Below are 24,628 nucleotides of genomic sequence, written 5' to 3' on the forward strand. Positions count from 1 at the left end.
AGTTACACTGTGCTGACTTTTGCTGTTGCTATTCTTGACTCGGGTTCTTTCCCCGTGTTCCCGTTGGATTGTCTGGTGACTGCACTCCCACTGACGGCCCCAGTAATTAGCCCAGATGGTCAATTGTTGTCAAGCGATGAATGACACTGGACTATTTAACTAGGGAGGCTATCCAGCCTGGGTCTGTTGTACTTCTGCCTGCCATTCACACTCTTGTCTACTTGACAACTGGAATACCAGCGGACAGCAGTGACAACTTCACGGATGTTCCCAAAATCAGAAGACTAAACGTTCCACGTGAGAGCTAACAGAAATTTTTGGATAGTTTGATTTGGGGATGCAGGCAGGGAGAGGAGTTGAGGAGCTGAGGAAGGAGAGAGTAATTTACTCATTAGCTCAGGTTACTTTGTCCAATATTGGATTGCAAAAGAATAGCCTTTACAATGAAATCAAAGTGTTTATCTTATTCTGCTGTAAAGAAATTTATCTGGCACATTTATTTATTTATCTACCTAAATTTTGCTCTTGATTAGCTGGCCATGATTTCTCAAAATCACTCCATTGTAACTAACTATCACCCCATCACTCCCATCAACCTTTCCTCTCTGTATCCTTCATTATTTTCTTGGAGCACACTTCTGCAGCTAAAAAATAACCTGGCCTCATCTCCTTGTTCTCCCAATGTGGCTTGGTGTTCAATTCCATTTTGCAAAAGTGCTTTGGAAAATATTTTCACTCCAGAAATTAGAGGAGTAGACAGAATCAGGACCATGAGAACAGGAAGAAGAGGCCCTCTTGGAGTATCGCGCCCAAGGTTGGAGTTTCACTCACCCCGAACTCTACCTCATCCTCCCGCATTTCTTTCAAGGGCAGATCTACACCCTTCTTTTGCATCTGGCCACACTATACATCCACAAAGTGCATTTGACAACATACATATGAATTAGGAGCGCGAGTAGATTGTAATCTCAGTTCTGCATTCTGATCTATCCATGACAACCTTTCACCTTCTTGCTTATTGACGTCTCACTCCACAAGCGATGAAAAATGCTGAAGGTGGGGGGGGGGCCTCAACTCAGGCGATTTATTCTCAAATAACACATTCAGTTCAAGATATCAATCAATGGATGGAAAAGCTTAAAATGTGTTCAACTACTGTGTCTGTTTTATCCTGCTTTGCTTGATCAGAATGTTTTTGTCCTTCGCACTCTTTAATGGAAATGTTCCTGATTAGAATCAGAAACAGAAAATGTGAGATGCAATAGAGAGAACTTTTTTTTGGGGGGCAGGGTGCATGTTGTATAATTTAAGGGAAATCAAGTTTAGGTCACTTTCTCTTCATGTACCCCTTATCCCAAGTTACTCTAATATATAATCAGTAACATATCAGGCAGGAAGAAATGTGTGTGTTCAAGCTCTCATTTTCTCACATGACTGATTTCAGTGTGAAATTCTTTCATACGGTAAGATGGAATGAAAATTAAAGGCAGCCCTCTTTATTGACTCATTGGAGACACGAGTAACTGAAGATGCTGGAAACGGGAGGCAACTGTCTGCTGAAGGAACCCAGTGAGTCGAGCAGCAATTGTGGGAGGAAAGTAATTCTCAATGGTCATCTATTCCAACTGACTTCAATCACTCCTTCCATAAATGGTCAATTGCATTATGGACAATGAGTACTGCCTCCGCACTACGGGTAATGCTGCAGGGCGTATTAGCTACAGAAACTCGCTGGGACTTCTTCAGCAGTACTCTGCAAACCCATGACCTTTATCATGAAAGACAAGGGCAGCAGATGCATGGGATTATCATCACCTCCAACTCCACAACCAGGTCACACTCCAAATATATTACTGTTCCCTCATCAGTGCTGGGTCGGAATACTGGAACACCTACCTCACTGCGGCTGGCTTCCTCAACACACTGACTTTGAAACAGAAGCTCTCCTTCCATCTCTTATTTAAAGGCAACAAATGACAGTGATCCCCAAATCAGAACAAAAATTGTAAAAGAAAGCAGAGCTTGTCAGCACCAGACTAGCAGGCAATGTTAGTTTCCTAATGATTATACTGGCATCACTGACAGAAACTTAGCCGCACTCCACCCATTAGCTTTATTGGTTGAAAACAGTTGGCAGCACAATTAACAACACGTGTACTGAATTCATCCATGATTCACATGGGGAAAAAAAGAGTTAGAGTCTTGTAGATCATTTCATCATGTGTCAACAGTGCTTTAAGAGAAACTACTTCCAAATTATTGCATAAGGAGTCTTGGCTATTTAAAAAACAACATGAGACAAACAAGAGAAGAGCAGATCAGAGGGTGTATTAGTCAGCTGCCTGATTTAAGAAGTTATTTCTTCTTCTCAAATGAAGGATATGTACTTCTGATAGTAAATGCCACCAGGACTTGACCTTGCCACTGCAGCAGTTAATTTTCTTATCTTTAGAAGGCAAAGCAAATTATCTTTATCTTGTATAGGTCTAGGATTACTACTGAAGATCTTTGACGATAACTCACAGTGCCTTCTTTTACACACCAAGAAGAATCAATATATTGGCATATAATCTGCATGGTACTCCAGCACTGAATCAAGGCAAAGTTACACTATTGTGGGTGTTGTCCTTCAGGTAAAGTTTAGATTGAGGCTTTATAAATCCTCCCAGTTTTGCGGGAGATCCCTTGGCACTAATTTAATGAACAGCAGGGGTGTTTGCCTTGTTTCCGACTGACACTTGTTCCTCAAACAACACCAGAAACATGTTAGTTGGTCATTACCTCACAACCGTGTTTGGGAGGCTGCTCAATTACAAACAAAAGAGAATCTGCCGATGCTGGAAATCCAAGCAACACACACAAAATGCTGGAGGAACTCAGCAGGATGTATGGAAAAGAATACAGTCGGCGTATTGGGCCGAGACCATTCGGCAGGATTGTGGGAAAAAAAAGCTGAGGAGTAGATTTAAACAGTGAGGGAGGGGAGAGAGAAACACAAGGTGACAGGTGAAACCTGGAGAAGGAGGGGTGAAGTAAAGAGCTGGGAAGTTGATTGGTGAAAGAGATACAGGGCTGGAGCAGGGGGAATGTAATAGGAGAGGACAGAGGCCATGGAAGAAAGAAAAAGGGGGAGGAGCACCAGAGGGAGGTGATGGGCTGGCAAGGAAATACAGTGTGAGAGGGAAAGGAGGATGGGGAATGGTGAAGGTGGGGAAAGAGACATTACCGGAAGTTTGAGAAATCAATATTTGTGCCATCGGGTTGGAGGCTACCCAAACGGAATAAAAGGTGTTGTTCCTCCAGCTTAAGTGTGGCCTCATCACGACAGTGGAGGAGGCTATGGATAGACATATCAGAATGGGAATGGGAAGTGGAATTAAAATGAGTGGCCACTGGGAGATCCCACTTTTTCTGGCAAATTGGGCGAAGCTGCTTCCCAGTCTACGTCAGGTCTGACCGATATACAGGAGGCCACCCCGGGAGCACTGGACACAGTATATGACCCCAACAGACTCACAGAGGAAGTGTCACCTCACCTGGAAAGACTGTCAGGTGCTCAGCGTGTTGCAAATACGCTTGAAAATGCGCATCATTGAATGAAAAATGCAATGGAATAACGAGATGCTGAGAGAGGAGCTTCAGAAATATCAACTTTTCCTTGATTAAAGTTGTCCTTGTGCATTATTGATTGTGAAGATTGACTGTTACTTTAAGCCTTGAAGGACTGTGTCAAGTGCTAACTGTTCTCTGGGTGGCAGCAGTTTTTGCTGAAAATGCATCTGGCATAGTCTATGTGTCTGAGCTCCTCGTGCTTCATGTATACTTAGTAATGGATTGATTAAGCAGACATACTTTACACAGGCAAGGAGGATAGCGTAACAATTAAAACCAACCAAATCATTGAAGATAATGAGTAACTAAGTGACTGCATTAGCAGGGCAAATCCAAGTTCATGGTTATCATTGCAAGCCTGAGGTGCAGACAAAAACATGAGGGAAAAACAGGGTAGCAGTTGCCAGAATGAGTGTGGACTTAAAAGACGAGCCTAGTACTGTAATTGTTGATTAATTTACACTACAAAATGGCAAGCCAGTCTCAAACATCGGGAAGCTGAGTTGCAACAGTGGGGTGTGGGGTTCCTTTGTTTTGCACATCAACGAAAGCAGATGCACTTTTGGATGAAGAATTTTACTCAAACAGAGTGTGAAAGCAAAGATGCTTGGAATGGAGATGAGAGCACAATGAAAATAAAACCTAGTGAGCAGAAACAGGGCTGGGTTCTCATGTAATATTGGGGAAATTTGACATCCTACCAAACAAAGCAATAAAAAAGTTACAAAATCATTTCAACCCACTGCCCCAGACACTGTGGTTATAACTCTGTAACCCATAACCAGAGAATGGGAAAGATGGCTAATATCCAAATAATGGAATTAAAAATTGACAGGTGCTGAAAATCTGAAAGAAAAGCAGAAATGCTACGCGCACTCAGGAGGTCAGGCAGCATCTGAGAAGTTAATGAGATAGTTAATGTTTCATATCTAGGACCTTCTATCAGACATGCATTAATTCAGAACACGTTTTTCTTTCCACAGATGTTGTTTGACTTGCTGAGAGTTTATTGAATTTTCTGCTTCTATTAAATTTAAACAATCTCCCTCAAAAGATAATTGACAATACAGCTTTTTTGAACTACGCTCCTAAACTGTGAACCTCAATACTGAAAACTATAAGGGGTTTAGACTCAAAACCAATTTATTGAACCTTCGTTTGAGCTAACATCTTCTTGTCTTTTATTTTCTTGTTTGCACTTTATCCCATTGTAAAGCACTCTGAACTTTATCACCTGTATGAAAAATGCTCCACAAATAACAAATTATTATTATTAGCAACACTACAGTTGCCCTGAAAGAGTAATCACATCAATGCAATCTTGGGTATGTTTCTGGATCACTTGTACTGTATGTAGACTAAATTATGAACATAATCGGTATAAGTCACTTAACTTTCAGTTTTAACATGTGAATGATGTGCAGGAGACCTTCATTTACGGATATGGCAATTAAACACACATAGAAAGTTGTGTAAATGCAGTTTACAATCAACGGCAGGAGCAAGTTTGGGAGTTCTGAGTGGGGCCTGAGTCACAATTGTGAGTAACACAAGGGTGTACCGGGGCAAAGCTCCACCACTGCTGAGATGAGAGTCATTTAGCTCAGTTATGTCAGATTACAGAGGCAAGGTGGATCAGCTGTAAGGAAGATGGGAACATAGCCTGTGTGTGCAGAGGGCAACAACCCAAGGAGTGGTAACCAAACAGAGCTCCAATGGAAGTGGAATGATTACAATGCGAGATCACAGCAGGAGATTTATACCAAGGAGGAGTACACATTGGCTGTCATTTGTAGAGCATCTGATGGCTCTGAGCCTATATTCACTGGAATTCACTAGAATTCAGAAGAATGAGGGGTGACCTAATTGAAACTTATCAAATGGTGAAAGGCCTTGATAGAGTGGATGTGCAGAGGATATTTCCTATGGTGGGACAGTCTAAGACCAGAGGACACAGCCTCAGAATAGAGGAGTGTCCTTTTAGAATGGAGATGAGGAGGAATTTCTTCAGCCAGAAAGTGGTGAATCTGAGAAATTTTTTGTCACAGGCAGCTGTGGAGGCCAAGTCATAATGTATACTTAAAGCAGAGGTTGATAAATTTTTGATTGGTCAGGGCGTAAAGGAATATGTGGAGAAGGCAGGAGATTGGGGCTGAGAGGAAAATTGGATCAGCCATGATGAAATGGTAGAGCAGATTCAATGGGCCAAATGGCCTAATCTGCTCCTGTATCTTATCGCCTTCTGGCATATGAACCACTAGAAAGAATTAAGAGTTTATTTTGAAATTATTAGAGTTTACTATTAACATTGAAGACTTCAATTTGAATAGTGGCAGAACTACAAGATACTAATTCCTGGGTAGGGGTACATGTGACCAAAAAAATTGCCATTAATCAGAAGCACATTAAAACTTCTGTTTGAGAACCTGAAAATACTAGGGCGAATAGTTTGAGTTGTCCTCTACAAATAGGAAAACAGCAAAGCTATTTGTGCTAAGCATTATCAACAGATCACTCCACTCAAAAAAAGAGGTTGAAAAAGTTGAGCAACAGACACAAAATGCTGGATGAACTTAGCAGGTCAGGCAGCATGTGCGGAAAAGATTAAACAGTCAAAGTTTCGGGCTGAGACCTTTTTTTGGGACTGAAAGGGAAACATAGAAACATAGAAACATAGAAAATAGGTGCAGGAGTAGGCCATTCAGCCCTTCGAGCCTGCACCGCCATTTATTATGATCATGGCTGATCATCCAACTCAGAACCCCGCCCCAGCCTTCCCTCCATACCCCCTGATCCCTGTAGCCACAAGGGCCATATCTAACTCCCTCTTAAATATAGCCAAAGAACTGGCCTCAACTGTTTCCTGTGGCAGAGAATTCCACAGATTCACCACTCTCTGTGTGAAGAAGTTTTTCCTAATCTCGGTCCTAAAAGGCTTCCCCTTTATCCTCAAACTGTGACCCCTTGTTCCGGACTTCCCCAACATCGGGAACAATCTTCCTGCATCTAGCCTGTCCAATCCCTTTAGGATTTTATACCTTTCAATCAGATCCCCCCTCAATCTTCTAAATTCCAACGAGTACAAGCCCAGTTCATCCAGTCTTTCTTCATATGAAAGTCCTGCCATCCCAGGAATCAATCTGGTGAACCTTCTTTGTACTCCTTCTATGGCAAGGATGTCTTTCCTCAGATTAGGGGACCAAAACTGCACACAATACTCCAGGTGTGGTCTCACCAAGGCCTTGTACAACTGCAGTAGTACCTCCCTGCTCCTGTACTCGAATCCTCTCGCTATAAATGCCAGCATACCATTCGCCTTTTTCACCGCCTGCTGTACCTGCATGCCCACTTTCAATGACTGTTGTATAATGACACCCAGGTCTCGTTGCACCTCCCCTTTTCCTAATCGGCCACCATTCAGATAATAATCTGTTTTCCTATTTTTGCCACCAAAGTGGATAACTTCACATTTATCCACATTAAATTACATCAAATTACATCTGCCATGAATTTGCCCACTCACCCAACCTATCCAAGTCACTCTGCATCCTCTTAGCATCCTCCTCACAGCTAACACTGCCACCCAGCTTCGTGTCATCCGCAAACTTGGAGATGCTGCATTTAATTCCCTCATCCAAGTCATTAATATATATTGTAAACAACTGGGGTCCCAGCACTGAGCCTTGCGGTACCCCACTAGTCACCGCCTGCCATTCTGAAAAGGTCCCGTTTATTCCCACTCTTTGCTTCCTGTCTGCTAACCAATTCTCTATCCACAGCAATACTTTACCCCTAATACCGTGTGCTTTAAGTTTGCACACTAATCTCCTGTGTGGGACCTTGTCATAAGCCTTTTGAAAATCCAAATATACCACATCCACTGGTTCTCCCCTATCCACTCTACTAGTTACATCCTCAAAAAATTCTATGAGATTCGTCAGACATGATTTTCCTTTCACAAATCCATGCTGACTTTGTCCGATGATTTCACTGCTTTCCAAATGTGCTGTTATCACATCTTTGATAACTGACTCCAGCAGTTTCCCCACCACCGACGTTAGGCTAACCAGTCTATAATTCCCCGGTTTCTCTCTCCCTCCTTTTTTAAAAAGTGGGGTTACATTAGCCACCCTCCAATCCTCAGGAACTAGTCCAGAATCTAACGAGTTTTGAAAAATTATCACTAATGCATCCACTATTTCTTGGGCTACTTCCTTAAGCACTCTGGGATGCAGACCATCTGGCCCTGGGGATTTATCTGCCTTCAATCCCTTCAATTTACCTAACACCACTTCCCTACTAACATGTATTTCGCTCAGTTCCTCCATCTCACTGGACCCTCTGTCCCCTATTTCTGGAAGATTATTTATGTCCTCCTTAGTGAAGACAGAACCAAAGTAATTATTCAATTGGTCTGCCATGTCCTTGCTCCCCATAATCAATTCACCTGTTTCTGTCTGTAGGGGACCTACATTTGTCTTTACTAGTCTTTTCCTTTTTACATATCTATAAAAGCTTTTACAGTCAGTTTTTATGTTCCCTGCCAGTTTTCTCTCATAATCTTTTTTCCCCTTCCTAATTAAGCCCTTTGTCCTCCTCTGCTGAACTCTGAATTTCTCCCAGTCCTCAGGTGAGCCACTTTTTCTGGCTAATTTGTATGCTTCTTCTTTGGAATTGATACTATCCCTAATTTCTCTTGTCAGCCACGGGTGCACTACCTTCCTTGATTTATTCGTTTGCCAAACTGGGATGAACAATTGTTGTAGTTCATCCATGCAATCTTTAAATGCTTGCCATTGCATATCCACCGTCAATCCTTTAAGTGTCATTTGCCAGTCTATCTTAGCTAATTCACGTCTCATACCTTCAAAGTTACCCCTCTTTAAGTTCAGCACCTTTGTTTCTGAATGAACTATGTCACTCTCCATCTTAATGAAGAATTCCACCATATTATGGTCACTGTTACCCAAGGGGCCTCTCACAACAAGATTGCTAATTAACCCTTCCTCATTGCTTAAAACCCAGTCCAGAATAGCCTGCTCTCTAGTTGGTTCCTCGACATGTTGGTTCAAAAAACCATCCCGCATACATTCCAAGAAATCCTCTTCCTCAGCACCTTTACCAATTTGGTTCACCCAATCTACATATAGATTGAAGTCACCCATTATAACTGCTGTTCCTTTATTGCACACATTTCTAATTTCCTGTTTAATACCATCTCCGACCTCACTACTACTGTTAGGTGGCCTGTACACAACTCCCACCAGCGTTTTCTGCCCCTTAGTGTTACGCAGCTCTACCCATATCGATTCCACATCTTCCCGGCTTATGTCCTTCCTTTCTATTACGTTAATCTCCTCTTTAACCAGCAACGCCACCCCACCTCCTTTTCTTTCATGTCTATCCCTCCTGAATATTGAATATCCCTGAACGTTGAGCTCCCATCCTTGGTCACCCTGGAGCCATGTCTCTGTGATCCCAACTATATCATAATCATTAATAAGGGGGAGGTGCCTGAATAAAAAGGTGGGGGGAGGGGAAAGAGGCTAACTGGAAGGTGATAGGTGAGGCCAGGTGGATGGGAAAGGTCAAGGACTGGAGAAGAAGAAATCTGATAGGACAGGAGAGTGGACCATAGGAGAAAGAGAAAGGGAGGGGGCAGGGGAAGCAATAGGCAGGTGAGAAGAAGTGAAAGATCAGTGTGGGGAATGGTGGAAGGTGGGGGGAGGGAATTTGTTCACCGGAAGGAGAAATTGATATTCATGCCATCAGGTTGGAGGCTACCCAGATGGATTCCCAGTTGCTCCTCCAACAAGGGATTGGGAAAATATTTTCGGTGCCAATATTTCATGACTATGTCGGATGGACACAACGACATCAGACCCAGGCAATGAACAAATGACGATGAGGAAGCAGTGTGCATGTGGCAAAATCTGCAAGAGCGATCGTGGCTTGAAGATCCACCAAGCGAGGATGAAGTGTTTGGCGGGAGCAGGAGCAGCACAACGCGCAGGTGTCCAACCTGGTGAGACGAAGGAGGGGCCAGGCCCGGAGTCACCCCAAAGTGCCCGGAACCTCCAAGTGTTGCAAACTAATCCCTCTAACATGAAGTCTAACAGGAGGTGGATCAAATGGCCTGCAGCTAACATGACTTCACTGTGGAAGCAGTTTGATGAATATGTTAACCAAATTCTGGAGGCAACGGCGAAGGGAATTTGATAGGAAGCTGCAAGCCATGACAACAATTATTGTCAGTGGAGGTTGGTTGTAGGGGATTTGTAGCCCGTTCTTTAGTTAGAGCCTTCAGCATTTTGGGCATCGAGGGAGAGAGGAAGAGGAGAGCCATCCGCAGTACCACCGATGCGGCAGAGAGGGCCTCAAGATGGCTGTGGCTCAAAAGAGGGGAGCCATGGAGTCATAAGTAGCTAGCCATCTGGACACAAGCTGGGGTCTGATCAGCCCTGGCTGGGTCACCTGGAGGAGGTTGTATGATGTTGAAAGACCCGAAACACCCAATGATTCCAGGAACATCACTGAAGATGTGTCCAGAAGCATCAATAGATGTATGTACACAGAAGGAAGGTTCCAGAACAACATAAAGAGACATATTCTAAAGATTCATTCTTGGACATCAAGGGAATTATGCTCAATTCCATAAATTCACATGCCAAAATGAATGAACGACCTTCTACAGATGCACAGTAGAGAGCATCCTAATCTACTGCGTCACTGCATGGTATGGAAACTGCCCTGTGGTGGACAGGAAGGCTTTAAAACAGGCAGTCAAAGTTTCCCAACACCCCACTGGCATCAGCATACCTGCCATGCATATATACAGAAAGGTGCCAGAAAAAGTCCAGCAGTATCAAGAAGGATCCCACCCATCCTGCTCATGGACTGTTTGTCCCACTCCCATCAGGGATGAAGCTACATAGCATCCACGCCAGGACCACCAGACTCAAAAACGGTTACTTTCTCCAAGCAATAAGGCTGATCAACACCTCCACCCACTAATACATCTCACCATCACTGCTTTGTCATTTCCTGTCAGTCACCCCATGTACAGACGTTCCTGTACTTAGCATCACTTTATGGACATACAATTAACCCATGTATATCATCTATAATATTTTTATTACTGTGTTGTTTATTTTATTGTGTTTTTTGGCAGATCCAGATTAACAATTATTTAATTCTCCTTTACGCTTGTGTACTGGAAATGAGATTAAACAATCCCAAATCTTGTCTCTTGACAAGCATGTGCAGAAAACTTGGATTGAAGCACAACTAATCAAGCTTTAGCTGGATAGGAGCAGGCAATTGAAATAGTTTGGCATGGACTGCTGATGATGATGGCATGGGCTAGATAGGCCGAACTGCCTGTTTCTGTGCTGTAATCTTCTATGACTCTATGACACTGTATGGAATATTGGTGAAAGGGCAATTAGTTAACATCCAAGGGTTTATTCACATTATAAGAACAGTTCTGAAGATTGATTAAATTTCACCACAAAACCAACACAGACTTTTCTGAGATACACGATTACACTCCATACCAGTCTATTTCTGTTGAAGTGGTAAAAAGCAGAAGATTTGGAAAACATTTGAATCACACCTAACACACAATTAGAAAGTAAAAGTTCAGCAGAGGCAATTAAAACCGAACCCAGGCTGCTAGAAGAGATTCGCTCTGCATGAAAGAGTTTATTTATAGCAACTTCCTGGCAGCCAGGGGTGGATGTTGGCAAGATGTTGTAAATGTAAAAATCTAGGAATTACTTAGAAACAGTCAGTCCAACAATTGTTGAAGAGAAGTCAACGTGTAATGTTTATCATAAGAGTCAAGGTGAACATTAAGACCAGAGACAGACAAAGCTCTAACAATAGCAAGTGAAGCAACGGCTTTGTTACAATTAACACCATTAACATATAAAGCAGCACCAGGCTATTACAACTTACCTCTCACGCTACCGCACAGACCAAACAGGATCGTGAAGGTGAGAACACACAGGAGATTCATTCTCAGTTTGCTGCCACTTTGCATCAACCCAGTCACTCAAGGCTAGAGGAACAAAACCAACGAGAAAAGATGAATTAGTTAAATATCCATGCAGTTTACCTGATCAATTCCAGTAGACGCTCCACGGGCTTGAATTGTAACAGGTTGGGCATTTAAGTTTCCATTTTACAGCCAAACATCATTGACATTAACATGATGTCAACATAGTGAATCACGGAGTTTGCAGCCAAGCTAATGACTGAATTCAGATACAGGGCCAGGTCGCTAACACTTTGACAGGATGGTTCCATTCATTTGCGGAAGGGAACAATCAGAGATGAACTTGGAGCATCCTAATGAAGTGCCATTTCAATACATTCCCCCCATACTTAACACAATACCATTACAGAATGCTATAGTGTAGCCCTTCAGCCCATAGTGTTTGTACTAACCGTGATGCCAACATAGACCAATCAATGCTGATTACAGAGCTGCATACTATATATTAGAACAACAGTATTATGATGTTTAATAGAAATAACATTTTTGTTTATACCAACAGTGATATTGCATCTTCAGACCATAAAACATAGGAGCAGAATTAGGCCATTCATCCCTTTGAGTCTGCTCGGCCATTCCATCTTGGCTGATTTATTATCCCTCTCAACCCCATTCTCCCTCCTTCTCCTTGCAACCTTTGATGCCCTTACTAATTAAGAACCTAACAAGTTCCGCTTTAAATACACCCAATGCCTTGGCCGGCAATAAATTCCACAGATTCGTCACCCTCTGGCTAAAAAAGTTCCTCTTCACCTCTGTTCTAAAGGGATTCTGAGGCTGTGCCCTCTAGTCCTAGATTCCCTCGCTGTAGGAAATATTCTCTCCACGCCCACGCTATCTGGGGATTTGAATATTCAATAGATTTCAATGAGATCCCTCTCATTCTTCTAAGCTCCAGCAAGTACTGGCCCCCACAATGCAGTGAGTACTGACTGAAGCTCATAAACTCACAGTCTCACGAAGCACAACCTGATAGAGTAAATATTCCAGGGCTCCTCAAAAGTACTGTGATCATGCCAATCTTTAAGTAACAAGTATGGCTGTGTAACCAGGGATGGTCACTGGGACAGTCATGGTCAGAGTCTTCCTTAACTGCCCAGCAACAACGGCCTCATAGCTGCTCCCCAAATTACAGGGAGGATTCCATCCAACTCAACACAGAGTGACTATGATCTTCATTTGGTGACAGCTCCAAGAGAAATGCAGGGAACAGTAGCAGCCACCCTTTTTTTGACTTCAACAAAGCCCAAGACTCCATCAGCTGGGAGAGACTCTTGGACACCCTCCTCATCTGCAGTCTCCTGGATTCTTATCTTCACCCTCCAACTGCTCCACCAAGTTCACATCTGTAACCAATGGGTCTACAGCAGAGCCAATGTCTGTGAAGATTGACATCAAACAATGTTGTGGCAGTACCCAAACTTTTTAAATCAGTTTTTATCACAAAACTGTGCTGCACCTCAACTCTAACTAACTCCAAATAAGACTGTGGGACCATAAAACCTAGGAGCAGAAATAGACCATTCGGCCCTTTGAGTATACTTGATGGGAGTGGAGCTAATCTTCGGAGTTAATGAGAAACTGCTTAACCTGTGCTGACTAACTCCACCCTGAGTAGTCAAGTGCTAGCACTGTTCCCTATAAGTTGTGTAGGTGCGTGGCTGTACAGTAACTCAAATGCTTCCACGCACATAGACTTTGTTGCCATGTGGCTGGAACCTTTTATATAATGTTAATATAATTATGAAATACCTGTAATTGATTATGTTAATGAAGATAATCCATAAATTTTCTGTAATAAACGTACCACAACCTTTACTCTGAAACATTTTTGACCTTCAACGTATTTGCATCGCCAGTGTTTCAAGTTACAACACTACTACAAACTGTAGCAATAGACACAGAATGAAAGTTGGTAGACTTCCTGCCCTACTGAACGCCGATGCCATCTAGGCAAAACATTTTATTTTTACCATTGTGCCTGTCAGTTGTCCATCATTTATTTGTGTTGAGAGCTGTGGTTTGTGTTTGTCTGATGAGTATACTACAAAAAAAAAACTTAAGGGCTGCGCCATTTTCAGATCGTGTAAAAATTTCCTGCTCAGAGCGATGATTGGTCTGTACAGCTGTAATAAAAAAATGAGAGGGCACTTTGAGTGCCAGTATTCAGACAAGGCTTGTCTTTGCACACACTTGGAGGTTGAGTTCTGAGCCTTTGTTGACTTATTTGTTGGAGCATATGAGGGTACAGATCTTACACTCAACACCCACTAGACAGAAATCTCCTGCTGACCTGCCCCAGCTGTAAAACGACTTCCTCTGATAATAAAGGTTCATGGGGAGAACAGAAAAATATTGACCACTTCTATTAAAGCTTACATAACCTTTGCTTTCCTAGCTTCTTGCTGCATCTGCATGGTTACTTTCTTGTTCAAGGGCACCCAAATTCCTCTGAATACAAAAAACTAAAATGTTTCCAATCAGTTAAAAATTTCCTGCTTTTTTCTTTGCCCCTTTCCAATATGTATCACCTTACCTTATGCTATACACCATCTGATTATTCCTTCATCAGTTTGATCGGGGCACGACTACGCAAGCGTGTGGACGACAGCCAGCGAGAAGAGTTTAAACGGAGACAGACTTATAGAGAGCAGGCATTGGAGGAGTGGGCGACGGTGTAGGGGTGTAGAATACAGACAGAAAGAATGTGTGTGAGGCCGGTTTTCTGTGCTTGGTGTCCTATGTGGGAAGTCCGGGAGACTCCCAGTCTCCCAGATGGCCGTATCTGCACCAGGTGCGTCAAGCTGCAACTCCTTAGAGACCGCGTTAGGGAACCAGAGATGCAGCTCGATGACCTATGTCTGCTCAGGGAGAGTGAGAAGGTGAAGGAGTGAAGCTATAGGCAGGTAGTCATACTGGGACCGAGGGAGACAGATACGTGAGTATCAGTCAGGAGAGGGAAGGACAGGAATCAGAGGCTTTGAGAGCACCCCTGTGGCTGTACCCCTTGACAATAAGTATTCCTGCTTGATATACGTATTATGTTAGACCCCATCATTTGTCATTGATATACATTTAATACACGAGAACACAGCACTCCTATGGCTTTCCACTAGCAATGTGATGAGGACTGATTTTTATAGATTAGTACAACATGGGAGTAGGTCTTTCAGCTCGAGGTGCCTGTACCAAACATAATGGAATGATTTCTCTTCTGTTTTCTGTCCTTCTATCAACCTTTATCCATCCTAATATATTTATCCCCACCCCAGTTACAGATCCCAAGTACTTACAGAATCATAGAATTAGTACAGCCAATAGATCAATCTCCCTCATGGCAACAGAAATCTGGTCCAATTCACACCACCCAACCATGTATTTTTTGTCCAATTTGTGTGCCTTGGTCCTTACACAGAACCACTTCCCTCTCCTTTTGCTTTCTAAAGCCATTACTTTGTGTACTTTGGAGACACAAGAGACTGCAGGTTGTTGGAAGTTGAGCAAGATCCAAAGTGTTGAAGGAACAGAGTTTGTGATGCAGCATCTGTAGAGGCTAAGAGAGTCAACATTCTGGTCTGAGACCCTGCAGTGGGTCTCTGAAGAGAGGAGGCGAACTTCTTCGAAGTGGGCCTACCTTGATGAGACTTTACAGCGGAAGTAGTAAACGGGCATCAGAAGAGACTGAAGACCATGTAATCTGCAGCAATAAACAAACTACTGGAGGAATTTAGCGGGTCAACCACCTTCTGTGAGGCAAAGGGATTGAGGCTTAATGCAGAGTCTCGAAATGTAAACTATTCCTCTGCCTCCGCAGATGCTGCCTGACCCATTGTGCTCCTCCAGCAGTTTGTCTTTTTATACCTTGCATACCTCAGTCAAATCATCACTCAGCCCTCTTTGCTCCAAGATAAGAGCCCAGCTCCTCCAGGCCAGCTTTATAATCTAAATTTCTCTAACCAGGAACTACTCTGGTAAACATTTTTTATACAGTGTCGAGCTCCTTTATGTCCTTCCTTAAGTGGGGTAATCAGAATTGGACACAATACTCCAGTTCATGCTCTTACCAGTATTTTATACATGTTGAACATAACCTCCCTGCTTTTCTCCTCTGTGACTCCATTTATAGATCTCAGGGACTCATTTATTTATATTTCCATGTGTAATGAGCCTTTCTATAGAATATTATTGAATGCCTTTTGAAATCCCAAATTTAGTGCAGCAACTGGCTCCACTGTAATCACTAGGCTGGCTACACTCGCAGAAAACACTGCTAGATTTGTCAGGCACAATTTCCCTTTCATAAAACCACGCTGAACCTAAGTGCTTGGTCTCTACGTCCTTAGTAATGAATTCTGCCATTTTCCTGATGACAGAAATCAAGTAGACTGGTCACTAAATCCTAATTTCTCTGTTCTTCTTTTTCTTTATGTTGTGTTGTATTTCAACATGAATTGTGCCAGAAGTGGGAGAAGTCTGAAACAACTACTAATCACTTTTATCAACTTCTTTTTAAACCTTAGGATATAACTTATCAGGCCTGGTTGAATCAATGGCATTAAAACCCATTAATGTTTATTTGGATATTTTTCTTTACTGTTATTAATGACGTCACTTTTCTCATGCCTTAGGTTCTTAATGTTTCTGATATGTTTTTATATCTTCTATTACAAATGCAGATTAAAAATAGTTGACATTTCAATGCTTTTTTTGTATTCTTCATTATAATTCCTTCTTTCTTAGCTCTGAAGTGTTCCCCAAATCACTTTCAATACACTCTTCCTTTTCATATACTTATGGAATTTATAGAAATCTCTTTTCACACTTGTTATTATTTTTGTTCTTAAGATCTATTTTCTCTCTATTTCTAATTTGGCTCTTACAATCCTCATTTTTGCCAACATTTTATATCTTTATTAAAAGTCCAAAGTAATGCTTAACCTATGGATAACTTTTTCCTTTGAGTTTTTATTCTGAAAATCATAAAACATTTTTTTCAAACATTTGCCATTGGATGTCTACCAACATAAGCCTGGTTTCCCATTGACTTCAGCAAATTCACCCATCATAGGTATATAACTGAAAAGACATTATGTCAGGTATTGTCCTTGAACTGAATATATGATTCTGGTATCTTATGATAAGCCTTTCACAGAAGCCTCCTTTAAATTCATCAATAGTTAATTAAACAAATCAATATTTAAAATAGCTTGCTCCCTGCTAAATCATTGTTGGAAAAGTCTCAAGTGTGTTATATAACCGCTTTCTTCATAGTATTTTTGTAAATTAGTTTTTAAACACTGCATATGAAAATAAAAGATCCCTATTTATCGCACAAGTATTATTATAATATTATATATCAATTAAAACTCAACAGAAAAACGTGGAAGTTAGTACTTACTTCTACAAGTATTTTCTGTCTAATTTCTGCCCATACTGATGCTACTGCCTACTCCTCTGATCTCACATCCGTCCTCGACATGATAGTTTTGCATTCCTGAATCTCCATTTTTGTCTAGCATTTTTTTCCCAAAACATCAATTACCCTAGAATATTTAGCTGCCTGCAATCATGTTAATGCACCAATTATCAGATAAAGAATATCTTTCTCTATTTCTCTTACCATTTATCAACTTATAAAAAAATGAGTGCATTGCATTATTTCTACACCTTCCCCCCTGTTGCTGAAACAATCCCTTCCCGTTTTTGCTGGAACAATATTTCTGCGTACTGCTTTTCTTTTTACTACCTTGATGTCATGATGCATGGCGTGATCTGTCTGGAAGGCACGTGAAACAAAAACTTTTCAGTATATCTCGGTACATTTATTTATTGGGACACAGTGTGGAACAGGCCATCGTGCCCCTGGGGCCATGCCACCCTGCAATCCCCCAGTTTAATCCTAGCCCAATCACAGGACAATTTACAATGCCCAATTAACCTACCAGCTGGTACGTCTTTGGACTGTGGGGGAAAACCAGAGCACCCGGAGGGAACCTGGGCTGTCACGGGGAGAACGTGCAAACTCCTTACCGGCAGCGTCGGGTCACGCGTATCTATCACAGTACACGTGACCATAATAATCAATATCAAGCAGAATCACCAAATCTGCTGCTTGCACCATCTTCTCCTTATCCGTTTCGTGTCGCCTGAGCCATAACCCACACAGCCTCCATTCCAGCTCAGACACTCACCATAGTGTACATCACAGAGCTGTGATATGATATATAATACTAATCGGTTACACAAGGGCGTAAGGAACGGGAGCAGGGCAGGATGTATGGCCTCTCCCACATGCTCAGCAAGGCAATGACTGAACCTCTACAGCTGCTCCACATTCCTGTCCTCGCCCTATAAGCAGTTATCATATATCTATGTTTTTGCTTAAATATTTATAGCAGAAGTGTGCAACCTATAAAGTGCATGGCACAGTGATACTACACTCAGAAAAGCAGTGATGTGTAATATACAAAGCAATGTCCATTAACAAAATGAACACCAGCACCTGTTCAATGTTTTGGGATGCCTTGAGGTGAGGGAGGTGGAGTATTCTCTTTTCTGTACAGAGCCATCTTTTTGTCACAGACAGAACAATGTTAACAAATATGATCAAGTTATTACAGAGCATCATCACTATTGTACACAACCCTGTGTTCCGATGCATAACACACAAAGTTATATGTAGATATATAATAGAGTACTATATAAAAACATGGAGTCCTGATGAAGGGTCTTAGTCCGAAACGTCGACGCTTTACTCTTTTCCATAGATGCTGCCTGGCCTGCTGAGTTCCTCCAGCATTTTGTGTGTGTTGCTTTGGATTTCCAGATCTGCACATTTTCTCACGTTTGTGACACGAGGCATCTGCCTGGATTCAGCGGTACCATTTTTGGTGCTGCGTCAGAATGTTATGGGCTTAATTGACTAGAAGGTTCAGTTTAGATTAACACTGCATTGCAGCACCGACAGAGTTCCGCAAGATCAGCAGTGCACAAGATATTAAACAGATTCCATTTACCCTCTCGGTCAGATAGAAAATATCCTGTTATTAAAATCCTTCAATCAGTATCACTAAACTAGGTTTTCTTGCTATTTATCTAATTGGCATTTGTGGCAGCTCCCTTTCTGTAACCTGGCTGCAATGTTCCCCAAATTACAACAGTGGCTAAACTACAAAAAAAAAACAGCTCGTTGACAGTACTTCCCTCACACAACTGTCTGAGTCCGACACAGTGGTATTACTGAGTATAAAATGTGGTCATTATCATTGAAAGAGAAGTGACATTATGTAAAATGTATTACAGAGTTACTGCATATAACAAATAAACACTATATTGCATAGTGCCACTGAATGCAGTACAAAAAGCATTATTATGTTACACAGCAAAGATTTTTATTCTATTGTCTAATGCAAGAGACATGAAAGTGCTATTTTGATAGGAGTGAATGCCACTATAAAAAGTACAGAAGTATTTTGAAAATTCAATGTACTTGAATACCTAATACACCAACATTATAGTAGGTACAGTGTATTAGAATGCTCAAAGGATTAAACGATTATCTAATATGTGCACAATGGTATTCATATTATTTGCAGAAGGTTATTTTCTTCAGAGACCACAATGTCCTCATCCTGGTTCTCTATGTAATAAGAAGTACAATAAATTTAATATAAACATCAATTATAACTGCCAATAATAACTGCATTTCTGGTATACCATAGCCATGACTGACATTGTAATAACATCAGATACCTCACCTTCACTGAAATCATCCTGCATCCTCTGCACTCATTCCATTAATATTCCAATATAAAATGCAACACGACTTAATTTAAAACTTTCCTGCGGCCTGCTGATGTAGTGAACACAATTCCCACTGTTCCCAACGCACACTGTAGCATTCTTTCTTATTCACGCATACCCAACTATAGCATTTTTTCATATTCCCCCAATCTTTATTTTACTCTCAGTGTACCATTCTTTAATTTGCCTCTCACCCCTCAGCATCTGATATATCCCACTATCATAACACCCGGATAATATCAGGGAGGCACCGATGCACAGGAATGGAAAAAGATGTAAAGTCAGCCAGCTCCTGCACCATCAAGGAGATCTTCAAAAGGCAATGTCTCAAGAAGGCAGCATCCATCGTGAAGGACCCCAGCACCCAGGACATACCCTTTTCTTATTACTGGCATCGGGGAGGAGGAACAGGAGCCTGAAGACCCACACTCAATGTTTTAGCAACAACTTATTCCCCTCCGCCATCAGATTTCTGAATGAACACCCCCTCACTATTTCACGCTCTCTCTCTGTGCTGTTTATTTAGATTCTATATTTTTTATTGTAATTTAGTGATTTTTATGTATTTCACTGTACCACTGCCACAATACAATAAATTTCATCGCATATAGTATGTCAGTTAGATAAATCTGATTCCATTTCTGTTTCTGTATCAGATACCTTCACAATAGTAGTCTTGTACATGCTCACCAAAATGAACATATAATCATATAACTAACTAACCCCCCCAAAAAAGTTTCAGACTTCTTTGCCAGATGCCCCATAGCTTTCACATCCAACCTCATCATGCAATCCCCTCTCATATACCAGCTAATATTTTCATATAATATTGCTAATATTGGCATTCTTTCTACAACCTACCCTTCAGATGCAAACTATTAAATTTGCTCTAAAAAGCAGCTTTATAGAAACTCTACTTCTTAGATGTCTATATATATTTTTCTAAAACTTTAATATCAGTGACTAACTAAACAGAGAGAAAAGAAAATAAAGTCTGGCGGTTTTATTTTACAGAAATGTTGAACAGTAGAAGCAAAAGCCTAGATATTAAAATTACAGTACAGCTAACTGTGGCTGTTGATGTTAATGAAATCAGGAACAAGCAAGCAGTGGTTTTTTCCATATAATTTCAAATGATTTTAAAAAAAATCATTTTGCAAGTACAGTAACTTTTTGTTGAAAGGTTCAGATTTTTCCACTCTCAAGGCACGGAGTAAAGGACGCCCTTTGTACTCGATTGCACCCAGCTGCACTGAATTTACCTTATCCAGGAGTACCAATGAGTTTGGAAAGATCACCTGAACTCCTAATATTCCCTTTCTTTATTCATTTCTCTCTCTCTCTTACTTCACTCACTCTTTCTGAGCTTTCTGTTTCTGTTAATAAAATCGTTAGAAGTAGAAGCAGGAGGAGCTGTTCGGCTCTTTCTGCCTGCTCCTCCAGTCAATGATCATTGTTCCTCAGCGCGACTTTCCTGTACTAACATCTAACCTCATACCCACTGATACCCAAGAATCGATTTCTTGCCATTTCGCACAAGTAGTTTTGCAGATGCTGGAAATCCAAAGCAACGCATACACACACACACACACACACACACACACACACAATGCTGATGCTGAAGGAACTCGGCAGGTCCGGCAGCAGTTATGAAAATGAAGAAAGAGCGGACGTTTCCAGCCGAGACCCTTCTTGAAGACGGAGGTGGGGGTGGGGGTGGGGGGGGGGGAGACGCCAAATAAAAAGGTAGGGGCATGGGAAGGAGGATAGCTAGAATGTGATAGGTGAAGCCAAGTGGGTGGGAAAGGTAAAGTTTTGGCTGGAGAAGAAGGAATCTGATAGAGGAGAATGGACCATGGGAGAAAGGGAAGAAGGAAGAAGGAGGGGCACCAGGGGGAGGTGATAGGCAGGTGAGAGGAGGTAAGAGGCCAGAGTGGGGAATAGAAGAGGGAAGGGGGGGGGGGCTTTTTTCCGGAAGGAAAAATCGATGTTCACGCCATCAGGTTGGAGGCTACACAGATCGAATATGAGGTGTTGCTCCTCCACCCCGAGGGTGGCCTCATCTTGGCACAAGAGGAGGCCGTGGAGCGACTTGTCGGAAGGGGAATTGGAATAGGAACTCAAATAGTTAGCCACCGGGAAATTCCGCTTTAGGCGGATGGACAGGAGGTGCTCGACGAAGCGGTCCCCCAATTTACGCCGGGTCTCACCAATGTATAGGAGCCCACATCGGCAGCACCGGTCACAATAGACAATCCCAGCAGATACGCAGGTGAAGTGTTGCTTCCCCTTGGGGCCCTGAATGGAGGTGAGGGAGGAAGTGGATGGGCAGGTGTGTCACTTCGGCTGCTTGCAGGGGTAGTGCCTGGAGGGAGATTAGTGGGGAGGGAGAAGGACATCACGGAGGGAGTGGAGGTGAAGATGTGTTTGGAACGCTTTGGAGGTGGTGGAAGTTGAGGCGAATGATGGTCTGGTGTCCATACAACCCGCACCTTCGTCGCTGGTGCTCGGCGCGTTTGCCTCCTACATTATCTTTGATTGCATGCTCGCTCTTCTCGTTCCGTCCACTTACCCATTTCGCTAGAACGAGCCTGCTTTTCTCGCCCTCCGCTGCTCTCACTTGGATTTTTGCATGCGTTTCTTTCCAAAAGCAAAAACGCAGACACACTTTTCCCCCTTAAAATAATTAACACACACTGCAACAGTCTCAGATGTTTTAGTAAAGCAACTTACCCCCACGATATTTGCATTCATCAACTCAGACGGTTTTCCATAAACTTTCCACTGTGGTAGTAAAACAAAGCATGACACATTGATGCAAAGATGACACTCAATATTCCAGTATTGACACAAATTAGGATTTGAACGTTTGTAAATTTCAGTATATGTATATCATAGATTTCCAAAATCTGTTCGTGGAAATCAACCAGAAGAAGGATTTAAGTGTGACTGTAGGATCCCTGGGAATTCACATCTCTTAGTAGCTCCCACTTAGTATCCCAATGTTACAGAATTCACTGACAATCGATATGACTGATTTTCCTTGCTATAGATTCAGAGGGTTGTATCCCTGAGAGTGGCAGCCGGTCGGGTTGTAGCTGTCAGGTTGGCGGTGTCGGACACACTGTTAAACCCGCCGCAGATTTCTCGGTTCAAACTTTCACACAAGTCCCAAAGTTTGCGCCAATCAGATAGCGAGGATGCTGGCCGGCGCCCTCTGCTGGAATCTCCCAGCCATTGCCACTGGAAATGTACAGGGAAAGGGACTCCTTTCCGAATATGTGGACCGTCCACGGCAGTCACCATCAGCCGGTTATTCATGCAATGCTCGCATTGCATCAAGGCAAGTCAATCAGGAACAATCGACCTGGAAAAAAGCCTTTCACCCATATCTCTGTATCAGACAAATTTTGAGCGTAAATCTTGTGTCCAACTCACTTTTAATTGTAATCTAGTTCCTCAGCATGTACAGTATTGGGAATTGATATTATTCAATTACTTCTCATTACTTGTATAGATTGATTACCCTTTGGTAGTCTTGATACTATCGAAATCCGTATGAGCTGGAATTTTTCACCTTTTATTTTTGGTTCAGATCGTGGTTATTGAGGTTTTATTAGTTTGCTGAAGTGAGACCATTTCAGTGACTAAAATTATTTCAGTTTCTGTGATTGGAACAGAATCAGAAAACAATGTCATTTGAAACAACTTTTGTGGGGAGATGCTCAGTGATTTGGCGTCAACTTGTCCTGATTTTGGAAGAATTCCTGTGGTGGGTGGTGGTGGTGGTGGGGGGGGGGCTGCCTTTTAATGGACATGGAAAAGTGGAAAGTACAGGTGAAATTAGGGCAAAAAAAACACAAAAATCTGAGAGAAAGATGAAGGTTTTGCCAAAATTGTTCAGCCAAAATCTTGGAACTCACTGTCTAACAGCATTGTGGCTAGAGTTTACCATGAACTGCAGTAGTTCAAGAAGGTAGCTAACCACCACATACTCAAGGACACAAAGGGATGGGCAATTAAATCCTGGCTCAGCCTGTGATGTCCACATCTCTTGGATTAAGTCTTAACTCAGGTCTGTGCTTATACAGTGACCCGAGAGAATGCTGGGTTGGTATTTAGTTTTATTGTGCTCACTATGATTGAATGGCACACGCTCATCAAACTATGTCTAATTGTCTAATTATCTAAGAGTGTCACAGAGTTACATAACCATAAGACATTGGAGCAGAATTAGGCTATTTGTCTCATTAAGTCTGCTCCACCATTTCAACATGGCCGATCCACTTTTCCTCCCAACTCCATTCTCCTGCCTTCTCCCTGTAACCTCTCATGCCCTGACAAATCAAGAACCTATCAGCCTCTGCCTTAAATATACCCAATGACCTGGCCTCCATAGCTACTTTGTGGCAACAAATTCCACAGATTCACCACCCTCAGGCTAAAGAAATTCCTCCTCATCTCCGTTCTAAATGGGCATCCCTCTATTCTAAGGCTGTGCCCTCTAGTCCTAGACTCCCCCACTGTAGGAAACATCTTCTCCACATCCACACTATCTAGGCCGTTCAACATTTGGTAGGTTTCAGAAGGACTCACTCTCTTTCTTCTAAATATGAGCGAATACATGCCTAGGGTTCTTAACCGGTCAAAGGCTTCTTAACCCTTTCATTCCTGGAATAATTCTCGTGAACTCCTCTGAACCCTCTCAGCACATGCTTTCTTAGATAAAGGGGCACAAAACAGCTCATAATACTCCAAATGAGGCCTCACCAGTGTCTTATGAAGCCTCAGTATTAGATCCTTGCTTTTATATTCTAGTCCTCTTGAAAGGAATGCTAACATTGCATTTGCTTTCCTTACCACTGACTCAGCCTGCAAGATAACCCTTGGGGAATCCTGCACGAAGTCTCAGAAATCACTTTGCACATCTATTTTTGAATTTTCTGCCTGCTTGGAAAATAATCAATGCTTTTGTTCCTTCTACCAAAATGCATGACAGTACACCTCCCGACACTGTATTCCATCTGCCACTTATTTGCCCATTCACCTAATCTGTCTTAAGTCCTTCCACAGTCTCCCTTCTTCCTCCACACTACCTGTCCCTCCTCTTACCTTCGTATTGTCTGTAAACTTGGCCACAAAGCCATCAATTTC

General features: G+C 42.2%; 1 protein-coding gene across 2 annotated transcripts in view; it reads right to left on the reverse strand.

Moving 5' to 3' along the window:
• The window catches only part of LOC134348964 (fibroblast growth factor receptor-like 1), a 163,603-nt gene extending 141,066 nt beyond the window's left edge, over nt 1-22,537 (reverse strand). Inside the window, exons 1-2 of one of the 2 annotated variants that reach the window (XM_063052777.1) lie at nt 22,208-22,537; nt 11,572-11,674 (exon numbers count right to left, since the gene is read on the reverse strand). In XM_063052777.1, coding sequence (XP_062908847.1) covers nt 11,572-11,656 — 85 coding nt within the window. In that variant the 5' untranslated portion in view covers nt 11,657-11,674; nt 22,208-22,537. Of the gene's footprint in view, nt 1-11,571; nt 11,675-22,046; nt 22,106-22,207 lie in introns of those variants that run through there. The other variant, XM_063052778.1, reaches the window with a different exon arrangement.
• Nucleotides 22,538-24,628: the final 2,091 nt, after the last annotated feature.

This window comes from Mobula hypostoma, chromosome 7 (assembly GCF_963921235.1).
Source record: "Mobula hypostoma chromosome 7, sMobHyp1.1, whole genome shotgun sequence".
Taxonomy (NCBI): domain Eukaryota; kingdom Metazoa; phylum Chordata; class Chondrichthyes; order Myliobatiformes; family Myliobatidae; genus Mobula; species Mobula hypostoma.